The sequence below is a fragment of the Oncorhynchus nerka genome, linkage group LG27, assembly GCF_034236695.1.
Source record: "Oncorhynchus nerka isolate Pitt River linkage group LG27, Oner_Uvic_2.0, whole genome shotgun sequence".
Classification (NCBI taxonomy): domain Eukaryota; kingdom Metazoa; phylum Chordata; class Actinopteri; order Salmoniformes; family Salmonidae; genus Oncorhynchus; species Oncorhynchus nerka.
In genome coordinates, this window is record NC_088422.1 from 18,904,230 (window position 1) to 18,919,628 (window position 15,399).

The following is a 15,399-nucleotide window of genomic DNA, read 5'->3' on the forward strand; positions in this document are numbered from 1 at the left end:
TACCTTTGATGATCTACATCAGAAAGCACTCCAGGAATCCCAGGTCCACAATAAATATTTGTTTTGTTCGAAAATGTCCATTATTTATGTCCAAATACCTTTTGTTAGAGCGTTTGGTATACATATCCAAATGCTAATTCTGGTCAGCGTTATATCGGACAAAAATTTCAAAAAGTGATATTACCGGTCGAAGAAACATTTCAAACTAAGTACAGAATCAATCATTAGGATGTTTTTAACATATAGCTTCAATAAAGTTCCAACCGGAGTATTCCTTCTTGTGTTCGTGAGCAATGGAACGCAAGTGACTACCATGAGGAAAAAGCGCGATCACAAAATGGCTGCTTGATGGACATCTGATATATTCTGCTCTCATTCACTCCCACAACAACATAGAAGCCTCATTATAATTTCTATTGATGGTTGACATCTAGTGGAACCCCTAGACAGTGCAACATCATTCATATCTCAAGGGGATTTCATTGGGGACTCTGAATACATACAAGCTCAGATTTCTGACTTCCTGTTTTTGATTTCAACTCAGGATTTTGCCTGCCAGTATGAGTTCTGTTATACTCACATACATCATTCAAACAGTTTTAGAAACATCAGTGTTTTCTATCTAATACTAATAATAATATGCAAATATTAGCTACTATGACTGAGGAGCAGGCCGTTTTGATATGGGCACCTTTCATCCAAGCTACTCAATACTGCCCCTGCAGCCATAAAAAGTTAACCCTTCGATGTATTTCAGAAATGGATTATTGCTTAGCTTGGAATGAACAGTATGATGTCCATACATTACTTAATATCCGTGTGTGTTCAATTGTTTTTTTTGTGTAGACCCTCCCTCTGCAACAGCGGGACGTACCCTCACTCTGGTTGCCAAGTCTGTCCAGAACCTGGCTAACCTGGTAGAGTTTGGTGCTAAGGTAAGACCTCCTTAAAGCTCCTACGCTTTTCAGTGTGGGGACGTTTCTATCCATGTGTCATCTAAGCACAGGCAAACCAAAGTGTAATCCTTCACAGCTTTGTGTTGTATCTGGTTCACGGAACAGTAGTTATAATATTGGGAGAGTTTATTAGGCATGGCGTGGGGGCTGGAGTTTGTACATTTCAGACCATTCCATTGGGCTCAAGTGAAATCTCCACCTACCCAGGACATGGGGCCATGCAAAACAGACTCGCCCATTCATAACTCTACCATCTGTATGTCAGAAAGTAATGGAGTGTTCCTCTTTTCAATCCAGGAGCCCTACATGGAGGGAGTGAACCCCTTCATCAAAAACAACAAACATAGGATGATCATGTTTTTGGATGAGTTGGGTGTAGGTTACCTGTTTTCATTTCCTTTAGACATCATTGGAACTCTTAGGTACTTGTAGACGTCATAGCAATTCTCTCCCAATGTCTAGGAACGACATTAATGTGTGTGCATTTGTGTCCTTTCTAGAATGTCCCTGACCTCCCTGAAGCTACAGAGCACTTTAGGACAGACCTGTCCCGTGACCTTGCTGCCCTGCATGAGATCTGTGTCTCACACTCAGACGACCTCCGCACCTTGAGCAATGAGAGGGGAGCACAGCAGGTGTGTAAAGTTTTAATGTCACATGCACTAGAACAGTGAAATGCCTTTCTTGCAAGCTTTTGCAAGCTGAAAACTCAACAATGCAGTAATCATTATCATTAATCATCATTACTACAAATAGCAGGGTAGAATAAAAACACACGAGAAATAGAAATAAGAACACGAGAAAGGAAGAAGCTATATACAGGGTCAGTTCCAATACCATATTTACAATGTGCAGGGATATTGGAGTGATAGAGGTAGATATGTACACTATATATACAAAAGTATGTGGACACCCCTTCAAATGAGTGGATTTGGCTATTTCAACCACACCCATTGCTGGCAGGTGTATAGAATCGAGCACACAGCCTTGCAATCTCCATAGACATTGGCGGTAGAATGGCCTTACTTTCAAGCTCAGTGACTTTCAACATGGCACCGCCATAGAATGCCGCCTTTCCAACAAGTCAGTTAGCCAACTGTAAGTGCTGCTGTTGTCAAGTGGAGACGTTTAGGAGCAACAACTTTTCAGCTGCGAAGTGGTAGGCCACACATGCTTACAGAACGGGACTACCGAGTGCGTAGCGCATAAGAATTGTCTGTTCTCGGTTGCAACACTCACTACCAAGTTCCAAACTGCCTTTGGAACAACGTCAGCACAAGAACTGTTCGTCGGGAGCTTCGTGAAATGGGTTTCCATGGCCAAGCAGCTGCACACAAGCCTAAGATCACCATGCGCAATACCAAGCTGGAGTGGGGTAAAGTTTGCTGCCATTGGACTCTGGAGCAGTGGAAATGTGTTCTCCGGCATGATGAATCATACTTCACCATCAGGCAGTCCAACAGACTAATCTGGATTTGGCAAATGCCAGGAGCACGCTGCCTGCCTGGTATGCGTAGTGCCAACTGTAAAGTTTGGAGGTGGTCTGGGGCTGCTTTTCATGGTTTGGGCTAGGCCCCTTAGTTCCAGTGAAAGGAAATCTTAACGCAACAGCATACAATGACATTCTGGACATCTAACAGATGTGTGGAAGAACTTGACTGGCCTGCACAGAGCCCTGACCTCAATCCCATCGAACACCTTTGGGATGAATTGGAACGCCGACTGAGATGAGCCTAATCGCCCAACATCACTGCCCAACCTCACTAATGCTCTTGTGGCTGAATGGAATCAAGTCACAACATCTAGTGGAAAGCCTTCCCAGAAGAGTGCAGGCTATAATAGCAGCAAAGTGGGGGCCAACTCCATATTAATGCCCATGATTTTGGAATAGATGTTCGACAGGTGTCCACATACCTTTGCTCATGTAGTGTATTTAACCAGTGATTGAAAGGCTAGAACGGCTATGTTAAAGGGACAATCTGTTTCACCCATTTTGGGATTTCTCAATTAAATAGATTCTTGAATTTTTTTTCTCAACCTTTTATTAACCAGGTAGGCCAGTTGAGAACACGTTCTCATTTATAACTGCAACCTGGCCAAGATAAAGCAAAGCAGTGTGACACCAACAACAGAGTTACACATGGAATAAACAAACGTACAGTCAATAACAAAATTAAGTCTGTACAGTGTGTGCAAATGGCGTAAGGGGTTAAGGCAATAAATAGGCCATAGTAATTACAATTTAGCAAATTAACACTGGAGTGATAGATGTGCAGGTGATGATGTGCAAGTAGAAATACTGGTGTGCAAAAAAGTAAATAAAACTATGGGGATGAGGTATGTAGTTGGATGGGCTATTTACAGATGGGCTGTGTACAGCTGCAGTGATCGGTAAGCTGCACAGATAGCTGATGCTTAAAATTAGTGAGGGAGATACAGTGGGGAGAATAAGTGTTTGATACACTCCCGATTTTGCAGGTTTTCCTACTTACAAAGCATGTAGAGGTCTGTAATTTATCATAGGTACACTTCAACTGTGAGAGACGGAATCTAAAACAAAAATCCAGAAAATCACATTGTATGATTTTTAAGTAAGTAATTTGCATTTTATTGCATGACATAAGTATTTGATCACCTACCAACCAGTAAGAATTCCGGCTCTCACAGACCTGTTAGTTTTTCTTTAAGAAGCCCTCCTGTTCTCCACTCATTAACTGTATTAACTGCACCTGTTTGAACTCGTCTGGCGACGAATATGTAGCGAGAGCATACAGGTCATAGTGGTGGGTAGTATATGTGGCTTTGGTGACAAAACGGATGGCACTGTAATAGGCTGCATCCAGTTTGCTAAGTAGAGTGGAGGCTATTTTGTAAATGAAATGGCCGAAGTCGAGGATCGGTAGGATAGTCAGTTTTATGAGGGTATGTTTGGCAGCGTGAGTGAAGGAGGCTTTGATGTGAAATAGGAAGCCGATTCTAGATTTAATTTTGGATTGGAGATGCTTAATATGAGTCCGGACGGGGAGTTTACAGTCTAGCCAGACACCTAGGTATTTGTAGTTGTCCACATATTCTAAGTCAGAACCATCCAGAGTAGTGATGCTAGTCGGGCAGGCGGGTGCAGGCAACGATCGGTTGAAGAGCATGCATTTAGTTTTACTTGCATTTAAGAGCAGTTGGAGGCCACAGAAGTGGTGTTGTATGGCATTGAAGCTCGTTTGGAGATTTGTTAAGTGTCCAAAGAAGGGCCAGATGTATACAGAATGGTGTCATCTACATAGAGGTGGATCAAGGAATCACCCTCGGCAAGAGCGGAATCGTAACTTACACATTCCTCATGAGCTTAGTTCAACTGTCATACCCCATCAGAACCCAAAACATTTAAGCTTATTTCACTCCAATGTGTGTAAACAAGGCAAATGTAAACAAACACTATATAGCCTCAAATCAACATTATAGTTTTAACCATGTTATCACGGATGGTCATTCCTTGTATCCGTGTCTGAATTTTAGTGGTTACATTTCTCCAGGCTATCCCTCTGCTTTTTAGCAAAACGGGCAGGGTGTACACTTTATTGGTACAACAGCTGATTTCCCCTTTTAATATGACAGTAGTAACAGAAACATGCCATGTCGTCGTGATTTGTAAACCATGGCTCTGTCTCGCTTGTTTACTCTCTTTGTAGCACGTGCTGAAAAAACTGCTGGCCATCACTGAGCTCCTTCAGCAGAAACAAGATCAATATGCCATGTCCAACAGCAACAGGTAGTACAGCACTCCTCCTCTCTCTCTTGCTCTCTCCCTTTGTCTCCCTGCACAGAGACACACAGGGGACCTGACCCAGCATGCTCCAATCATTACCATGGCACCCCTCCATCTCCCATCTCCTCCTACAACAGTCCCACCCACCACATTGCCCATGCCAGAAGAGCTATGCAATGAAAGCAGCAGAAAACCGAACCAACGCAGTACCTAAACAAAACAAAAAAAACTCAACTTGCACCAGACTGCTGTATGCACAGTGAATGTGTTTTTTTTCTTCTGAAAACAGTGTTCATGATTCTGTGACTTGGGTACATGTATGCGTATCATTCCCCTTCATCAAGAGGGTCAAAGATTTGATTTCAAAGTAAAGCTTCACATGCCCAAGACATGTTTTTCCACACAGCACAGGTTGCCAAAGTATATCGATCTCCCTGCTCAATATGAGGAAAGTCAACTGACATGAAGAAGCTACAGTCGACCCTGTAATGCTTTTTACTGTTATGGTTGTGACAATGTCCACAAAGTGCTGAAACTAGCGTTTCTATTTGTCTCCAGTATTTGGGGGTTCTTTCTCTGTATTTTTGTCTGGAGATTCTTGCAGAAAGTATGTTTTATTTTATCTATTAAAAAAAAAATCTTGCTGGAATCATGAGTATATAGTTGAAACTTTTTTTTATTTTATTTTATTCCAATTGTATCACATTTTGATTGTTTGGTTCACTCTTCCTTAACTTCTCAATGCCAGACAAGATGCAGAATAAATACAAATAAAGTTAATGTTTACAGCAGTAAATCTTTGAATAGTACAGATTGTATCAGACATGCATGCACTTATTAAAGTTGTTTTCTAAGTAGATAATGGAGTCGTTCTTCCCCAGGTAATTAGTGATTGTTAAAGTGCCTTCAGGGCTGTCTGCTCTGTGTTATGACCTAGAAACCCAGGTTTGAGATTTAAGAGCAGCCTTGTATCATAACTTTTCAAAAATGGGTATTAAAGTATGGCAAATGAATGTTGGCAAGTTCACTGTGCTCCGAGCCTAGTGATGTTATGCCCATGGAATATACACATTTTTACTACATAAGTAATTTAAAAACACATTTGCATTTCAAAGTTGACACCCAATAAAACATGTATCTTACAGAAGAAGAGACCTTTTGAAAAAGCATCATGTATGGCCTCAAAGATAACACAATATCTAAATCTTCTCTCGTTGTTGAATCTTGCACACATTGGGTAGACCTGTGAGACTATTGGCCAGTATTGCTGACAGTCCTTCAGTGACAACGGGGTTGGGTGAAAAACAAAAACATTGTTTGCGTCATTCATAGGTCATCCAGATCTTCATCAGTCCGCTCCTATTAAACAGAGCTATTTAATGACCTGTAAATCATGAGGCACTGGTAGCAAAAATGTGAAGTGGTTTTGACTCACAACTTCTGTCATCTGGGGCTCTTTCACTACATGATCATCCTCGTATCCTTTCTTTTCCTGTAAAAAAGATTGAAAATATATATTTGTACTTTTTCTGATGTTAGTGCACAATCGGGTGGTATATGTAGTATTGTTGACCTGTGTAAGCTGTAAGCTTTAACTGACTGGACTGAAGCAATGTCAATCATGGAGTTAAGTCTGCTGGAATACGTTTTTAAGAACCTCTGTTTTCCTTGTTTGCACCTCATGATCATCCCTTCAAGTCATGCACATCTCCCCCCCCCCCCCCCCCCCCGCCGTTGTCTAGTGTACATCTGTCATGACAGCTCCATGGTAAACACTGTGACGTGACCGACCAGAGTTCATAGCAGGGTGGATGTGTAAGGGGTTATGGTGGCATGGTCAATAAATGGCATTAAGATGTAACTGATGTACAGTCCTCAACAGTGTGCACTTTGTCTTGCAGGACTGAGTGCACCATCATGGCATTGGCTGCCATCATCCAGGTAATGTGATTTTTACCAATGGGACGAGGTCAGTCAGTCAGCCATGTACTGGCATGGAGCGCTGGACCGAAAAGCTAGGTGGTTTTGTATTGAGCATGTAGCTTTCTGGACATTATGATCCATTATGGCCAACTGAGTCCTGCAATGGGAACGTGACTGACTGGATCTGGGAATCTCTTGCCAGTCCCAAAGCCCTTGAACAGACACTGGTGAAATAATGAGTAACTCCTTACCCAATGCTAACCTGAACTATATTCAAGCTTGAGGGCCAAATCAGACAAGAGGACACTTTGAAGACTTGGCCTACATGGCAGAGTTGTATATCTTACAGAGAACTATAAACTGGACTATCTCCTGTATGTTGACTGCCTTGGCCTTTGTCCTGACTTGAACCCTTGAGGTCCCTACACATTTAGCCTCCTTGTCAACAGTGGAACCTTCCTGAAGGACCTTTGGTCAGGGGCTAGCCAAAGCACCGTAGAGATAACAACGACCTTCAGGGAAATCTAATGTAGCACCGATCCAAGAAAGCCTTAACTCCCTTTCTACACACCACTACTTCACTTGATTTTACAACCCAACCTCTTCCTATCTCCACAATGGCCGCTTACAGTCCACACTGGCATATATGCACGCGCACACACACACACACACAGTACCAGTCAAAAGTTTGGACACCTACTCATTCAAGGGTTTTCTTTGTTTTTACTATTTTCTACATTGTTGAATAGTGAAGACACCTAAACTATGAACTAACACATGGAATCGTGTAGTAACTAAAGTGTTAAACAAATATTTTCAAAGTAGTCACCTTTATGACTGCTTTGCACACCTTTGGCATTCTCTCAACCAACTACAACTGGAATGCTTTTCCAACAATCTTGAAGGAGTTCCCACATACGCTGAGCACTTGTTGGCTGCTTTTCCTTCACTCTGCGGTCCAAACCATCTCAATTGGAGGCAAGGTAGGCTGATGCAGCACTCCATCACTCTCCGTGGTCAAATAGCCCTTACACAGCCTGGAGATGTGTTGGGTCATTGTTCTGTTGAAAAACAAATTATAGTCCCACTAAGTGCAAACCAGATGGGATGGCGTATCACTGCAGAATGCTGTGGTAGCCATGCTGGTTAATTGTGCCTTGAATTCTAAATAAATCACTGACAGCGTCACCAGCAATGCACCCCCACACCACTTCCTCGATGCTTCACGGTGGAGATCATCCGTTCACCTACTCTGTGTCTCACAAAGACACAGCGGTTGGAACCAAAAATCTCAAATTTGGAGTCATCCAACCAGAGGACAGATTTCCCCCATCTAATGTCCATTGCTCATGTTTCTTGACCCAAGCAAGTCTTCTTATTGGTGTCCTTTAGTAGTGGTTTCTTTTTAGCAATTCGACCATGAATGCCTGATTCACTCAGTCTCCTCCTGCAAAGTTCATTTTGAGATGTGTTTCTGTTACTTGAACTCTGTAAAGCAGTTATTTGGGCTGCAATCTGAGGTGCAGTTAACTCTAATGAACGTATCCTCTGTAGCCGAGGTAACTCTGGGTTTTCCTTTCCTGTGGCGGTCCACATGAGAGCTAATTTCATTATAGAGCTTGATGGTTTTTGCGACTGTAGTTGATGAAACTTTCAAAGTTCTTGACATTTTCCGGATTGACTGACCTTCATGTGTCAAAGTAATGAAGGACTGTCGTTTCTCTTTGCTTATTTGAGATGTTCTTGCCATAATTTGGATTTAGCCCTATTTAGTAAAATACCATCTTCTGTATACCATCTCTACGTTGTCACAACACAACTGATTGTCTCAAACGCATTAAGAAGGAAAGACATTCCTTAAATTAACGTTTTACAAGGCACACCTGTTAATTGAAATGCATGCCAGGTGACAAACTCATGAAGCTGGTTGAGAGAATGCCAAGAGTCAAGGAAAAGGGTGGCTACTTGGAAGAATAACATATTTTGATTTGTTGAACACTATTTTTGCTTACTACATGATTCCATTTGTGTTATTTCATAGTTTTAATGTCTTCACTATTATTCTACATTGTAGAAAACAGGAAAAATAAAGAAAAATCCTGGAATGAGTAGGTGTGTCCAAACTTTTGACTGGTACTGTATGTGTATATACACTGCTCAAAAAAATAAAGGGAACACTAAAATAACATCCTAGATCAGAATGAATGAAATATTCTTATTAAATACTTTTTTCTTTACATAGTTGAATGTGCTGACAACAAGATCACACAAAAATGATCAATGGAAATCAAATTTATCAACCCATGGAGGTCTGGATTTGGAGTCACACTCAAAATTAAAGTGGAAAACCACACTACAGGCTAATCCAACTTTGATGTAATGTCCTTAAAACAAGTCAAAATGAGGCTCAGTAGTGTGTGTGGCCTCCACGTGCCTGTATGACCTCCCTACAACGCCTGGGCATGCTCCTGATGAGGTGGCGGATGGTCTCCTGAGGGATCTCCTCCCAGACCTGGACTAAAGCATCCGCCAACTCCTGGACAGTCTGTGGTGCAACGTGGCGTTGGTAGATGGAGCGAGACATGATGTGCTCAATTGGATTCAGGTCTGGGGAACGGGCAGGCCAGTCCATAGCAACATGCCTTCCTCTTGCAGGAACTGCTGACACACTCCAGCCACATGAGGTCTAGCATTGTCTTGCATTAGGAGGAACCCAGGGCCAACCGCACCAGCATATGGTCTCACAAGGGGTCTGAGGATCTCATCTCGGTACCTAATGGCAGTCAGGCTACCTCTGGCGAGCACATGGAGGGCTGTACGGCCCACCAAAGAAATGCCACCCCACACCATGACTGACCCACCGCCAAACCGGTCATGCTGGAGGATGTTGCAGGCAGCAGAACGTTCTCCACGGCGTCTCCAGACTCTGTCATGTCTGTCACATGTGCTCAGTGTGAACCTGCTTTCATCTGTGAAGAGCACAGGGCGCCAGTGGCGAATTTGCCAATCTTGGTGTTCTCTGGCAAATGCCAAACGTCCTGCACGGTGTTGGGCTGTAAGCACAACCCCCCACCTGTGGACGTCGGGCCTTCATACCACCCTCATGGAGTCTGTTTCTGACCGTTTGAGCAGACACATGCACATTTATGGCCTGCTGGAGGTTATTTTGCAGGGCTCTGGCAGTGCCTCCTCCTTGCACAAAGGCGGAGGTAGCGGTCCTGCTGCTGGGTTATTGCCCTCCTACGGCCTCCCCCATGTCTCCTGATGTACTGGCCTGTCTCCTGGTAGCACCTCCATGCTCTGGACACTACGCTGACAGACACAGCAAACCTTCTTGCCACAGCTCGCATTGATGTGTCATCCTGGATGAGCTGCACTACCTGAGCCACTTGTGTGGGTTGTAGACTCCGTCTCATGCTACCACTAGAGTGAAAGCACTGCCAGCATTCAAAAGTGACCAAAACATCAGCCAGGAAGCATAGGAACTGAGAAGTGATTTGTGGTCACCACCTGCAGAACCACTCCTTTATTGGGGGTGTCTTGCTAATTGCCTATAATTTCCACCTGTTGTCTATTCCATTTGCACAACAGCATGTGAAATTTATTGTCAATCAGTGTTGCTTCCTAAGTGGACAGTTTGATTTCACAGAAGTGGGATTGACTTGGAGTTACATTGTGTTGTTTAAGTGTTCCCTTTATTATTTTGAGCAGTGTATATGTACATATACACATCACTGAAGCTACTAGCTATATATTTTATAAGCTGCTTTACCTGTTGATAGGATACACTTAGGCTTATATGACAAAACCAGTGTTTGTGTATGACTGCTAAATGGAGTTGTACTATAGGTTCATATTTGTATCATAGCTTAACAGTTTGTAGGACCTATTTGTAACCTGTGAAACTAACCTGATGTCTGGGCCTGAGAAACTAAAGGAACTGAGAAATCTTCCCTTTTAAGCCTGGGCTCATCAACAGAAGCGTTCATATAATTGCAACTTCAATGTAACCCTCACTAACCCACCTTCCTTGGCGATACACTAACCAAGATCATACAGAGAACTTCTGTGCAGGCCAAGCCCAGATTTACCGCCCTGTCATTTGGATGAGAACTGGTTGATTTTGTTCAACCATAGTCTGCTTTTCCAAACAGCTCAAAGTTAGAGACTTGGAGCCGATAACCTGTAGTTTCTCAGTTTAGATGCACTGAAGATTACACAGACCTGACTCAAGTGTTCATAGACTAGACTATCGATATGGGTGACACAACTCCTCTCTTCAAAATGTACAAATGTAACTGTTCTGCTTCCTCTTCATTTCATATAGTGGATGTGTTCATTTTAGATTTTTCTACCTGATAGACAGAACTGTGAATCTTTTGCATCTTCTCTTGTTTGACCTGGCTAAATAAAACTGTTAGTATGTTTGGCAAAAGGTATTGCTTCATTTGTGCAAGACTATTTACTCTGAAGTGGTCTTTAACAGAATATCTTCTCCTTACCTGACAGCCATTCCTATCACACAAAATGAACATGTTACTCAAGTCAGCTGATCATTTCTACCTCCCCAGTTGTGGTAGTGCACCCATGTAAGTATACTCTTTTTGCGCAATGCAACAATTGCATGTGTTTGTAACCGACAGATTAATTCATTAACTCAATACACTGAGTATATCAAACATGAGGAACACCTTCCTAATATTGAGTTGCACCCCCTTTTGCCCTCAGAACAGCCTCAATCGTCAGGTCATGGACTCTACAAGGTGTCGAAAGCGTTCCACAGGGCTGCTGGCCCATATTGGCTACAATGCTTCCCACAGTTGGCTGGATGTCCTTTGGTTGGTTGGTAGACCATTCTTGATACACACAAGAAACTGTTGAGTGTGGAAAAACCCAGCAGCGTTGTAGTTCTTGACACAAACCGATATGACTGGCACCTACTACTATACCTCCGTTCAAAGGCACTTAAATCTTTTGTCTTGCCAATTCACCCTCCGAATGGCACACATACACAATCCATGTCTCAACTCTAACATCTTTATGTTAAATCCTGTCACAATCCTGTGTCTCCTACCCTTCAGCTACACTGATTGAAATGGATTCAACAAGTGACATCAATAAGAGATCCTATCTTTCAGTTGGATTCACCTGGTCAGGCTATGTCATGGAAAGAGCATGTTTTGTATACTCCGTGTTTACGAACATACACTTTGGCGTTTGTGCCAAAGTCAGCATGGGCCCTCTCCAAATCAAACTTTATTTGTCACATGCACCGAATACAAGTGTAGACCTTACCATGAAATGCTTACTTACAAGCCCTTAACCAACAGTGCAGTTCAAGAAGAGTTAAGAAAATATTTACCAAACTAAGGTAAAAAAATAAATAAATAAAGCTTCATTTTGTAAGCGTTCACCTCTTGTTTCAGAAATTCATGCTTCTTCATGAGTTTTTATCCCTGTGTAAAAAGAAAATTATTGTCTGTGAAACACCATGAATAGCATTTGTATAATTTTGATTTGCAGTCAACTTTGATCAAGCTTTCCACCTTGTGGTTGGAATTGGAATCATCGCATCGTACATCTTTAAGAGAGTCTCTTTGTCCTCCTTCAGTCCCATACATTCTGTCAGATAGCTATAACAAAGTGGAAAACAAAACTAGTTTGAAACTTAATAGATTACTGCATTGAATGAAAACGTGAGAATACTACCCTGCTTTACAATACACTATGAAAGTATGTTAGTTGCCACTTGCAGTCCTCGAGGCCATGTTGGCTAGGGCTTCATTCCATTTCAGCCCTTATCCCCTGAAACGGGGCCATGCTCTTGTCTAGAACAGAGCCCTGGTGCTGGCCTACCTCTCCATGCTGAGGCCGGCCTGCGACGCACTGTTCAGGATGGCCGTCATGGCGATCTCAGATGGGGGAAAAAGCAGGCCAGTGTCCGTCAGGGTGGCCCGACTCAGGAAGTCATCAGCACTCTTCCTCAGAGACTCTGGGTTCTCCAGAAGAGGGTGTCTTGTCTGAGGTAAAGGTCACCAATACAGGGCTGTTATCTGAAGCCTAACCTGCTTGGTTTTCTATTCGTACAGATTTAACACACCTACAAGTCCACAAAATCGGTCATTAAATCTCAGCAACACACTTCATTAGGTTATGTTCATCTGCTGTATCTCTACTGAGCTTCAATGACCTGGTAAGTATCTCCATTTCCATCCACCCACCTTGAGGTCTATGAGCAGGCCCTCCATCAGTCTGTAAATGGTGTGTAGCACCAGGTGGAAGTTGAGCTGCTGAATGAGAAGGAGCACATACTCCAAGATCTGCTCCAGAGCCCTCCTATCCGGCCGCACTCTTGCACAAGATCCCCCACAAACTGGGTGCTGGACACGTTAAAGTCATCCACCTACAGGACAGGTAGGCACAGGTCAGCCTGAAAGAGAGAAAAAAAGAGGTAAGCCAGGGAAGAGGTTGGATGAAAAGAGTGGGAAGTTAGCAAAACAATAGAGCAGAGGAAGGAAAAGTTGTGAAGCGAGCATGAGGAGGAGAGAGACATGGAGGTTAGTTCAGAAATCAAGTGTATCTGTAGCTACCTGAAAAGAAGTAATCAGAGGAGCCTATATACTGTATTTCTTAATATAACAATATAGGAGTACTAGTCAAAATCAAGCCCTTGACTACTCACTCGCATGATTGTTCTGGGGTGGTATTCCATTAGTGAGTTGTTCAGGTAAAATCTCCGGAAATACATGATGGCTGTACCCTGTTGATGATTGCAATGTTAATCTCTTACATAAAACTGGTTAGGTCAGATTTACGGTGTAACCTAATGTCTGTTAACTGAGAACTAATGACTCACATAATTGGTCAGCTGCTCAATTAAGTTCTGGGTCCATGTTAAGAGAAGAGATGGAGACCTTCTCTCTTTGCAAGTTATGGGCATAATGTCTCCTTCTGTTTAAACATTCAAAAGATGCCAACAACTGCGAAATCTTGATTAGTCCAAATAACCAGTGATGACTGCTGCCTTATCCTATGCATCCCATTCAGTCCCTACAGATTCTCTCAGTTTACATGCAGTATATTTCCATGAGTGATTAGGTGTACCTTTACAAAATACATACCACACATACCACAACAGACTTGGGCATCACAGGCTTGAAAGCATTACAGAAGTCAAGCAGTCTCTTCTCATAGTGCCTGAAGAGGACCTACTCCTCATGAGAGTCACTAACCCCAGGCTTTTTAAAGGAAGGGATAAAGGAAAGGATGAGAGACGACAACGTTGGGAGGTGGCAAATATAATCATAAAGTTGTAGTGCAAAAAAAAAACTAGACACTGTGACTCATTATCACATGTACTGTAACATGCTACAAATCATTTTACCTTCCCACTGGTGAGCATTTTGTTGCAATATTTCCCGGTTGGGTTCATATCTCAGTTTCATACTTTCTTCATTGTCGAATGTCCAGAACTTTCTCTGTGAGCTATTGTGAAACATGGTAAAGCTCTGCACATAACAGAACATGTAGGTTGTCAGGATGTCATTGAATCGAAGCTACTGACACCAGACATGACATGTTCAAGGTAAGTTACCTAGCAAGCTAGCAAATTCTTTAGCCACCAAAAATAGTATGGGACAGTACATTGCCTGTAAAATTGAAACCGTTATTAGATAGTTCAATGAAGCAAACTGGACTGGGTCTCCCAAATGCATGGTAGCTCTAAAATAATCTTAATTCACCGAGGTAAAAAAAAAACAGTTTCAAGTAGGATATTCGCGTTTTCAAACCACTTGAGCCACAGACTCCAAATAAGTGTCATGATGTTGGAAAAATAGCGCACAACATTGCACAGGTCTTATTTTCACGATTTGGACATTAATTAGCTTTCCAAAGCTAATAAATATGTGGAAATGTGAGCAGCATGTTGTATTCCTCGTTGAATTAGTTAGAAGTACAAACTTTTTTTACATTCAAATTTCAATAGCTCCTTGGTCATGTGACCTGACTTCAAACCAGGTTCAGAATGTCCACTGACTACCCTTCTATATTGCACACCCTTTAGTTTGTCAATTTTTATCTCACAAGATTTTAAATGAATTTTTAAAATTTAGAATTTCAATAGCTCCTTGGTCATGTGACCTAGTGACTTCAAACATTGTTCAGAATGTCCACTGAGTGGGCCTAAACATTGCATACCCTTTAGTTTGTCTATTTTCATCTCACACGTTTTACATACATTTTTCAAAATGTAAAATTTCAATAGCTCTTTGGCCATGTGACTTAATGAATTCAAACAAGGTTCAGAATGTCCACTGACTACCCTTCCATATTGCACACCCTTTAGTTTGTCCATTTTCATCTCACAAGATTTGACATGAATTTTTCAAGAATTAAAATTGTAATAGCTCCTTGGTCATGTGACCTAATGACTTCAAACAAGGTTCAGAATGTCCACTGACTATCCTTCTATAGTGCGCACTCTTGTTGTTGTACTGTAAAATCATGCGGTGTATCGTACATTTTTCATCGTTTCAGATGTCAAAAGCTACTTGATCATGTCAATTACACACCTAAGAAGCGTGCAGTGGAATTAACCTCTAGTCATGTATATTCTATATTGTTGTACATTAATATTCGTTTGACAATTAGGGGGTTCAGTCCAGTGTTGTGTTTACCCTTTTCTTTAATATTTATCTATAATAATTGGTAGTTCTAAGTACTTATTTTCCAGCGGTACACAATAGGAGAGAGACA

At 42.1% G+C, this 15,399-nt stretch overlaps 1 protein-coding gene and 1 pseudogene across 5 annotated transcripts in view; one reads left to right on the forward strand and one right to left on the reverse strand.

Moving 5' to 3' along the window:
• LOC115111300 (ras GTPase-activating protein 1-like) overlaps nucleotides 1-12,053 on the forward strand; it is a 46,263-nt gene extending 34,210 nt beyond the window's left edge. For 4 of the 5 annotated variants that reach the window (XM_029637214.2, XM_029637215.2, XM_029637216.2 and 1 more), the window contains 5 exons: nucleotides 847-935; nucleotides 1,254-1,331; nucleotides 1,457-1,591; nucleotides 4,643-11,231; nucleotides 11,371-12,053. In XM_029637214.2, the coding sequence (XP_029493074.2) occupies nucleotides 847-935; nucleotides 1,254-1,331; nucleotides 1,457-1,591; nucleotides 4,643-4,726 (386 nt within the window). In that variant the 3' untranslated portion in view covers nucleotides 4,727-11,231; nucleotides 11,371-12,053. The remainder of the gene's footprint in view (nucleotides 1-846; nucleotides 936-1,253; nucleotides 1,332-1,456; nucleotides 1,592-4,642; nucleotides 11,232-11,370) is intronic. The other variant, XM_065011425.1, reaches the window with a different exon arrangement.
• On the reverse strand, nucleotides 6,046-14,141 carry LOC115111301 (cyclin-H-like; annotated as a pseudogene).
• Between the last annotated feature and the right edge of the window lie 1,258 nt (nucleotides 14,142-15,399).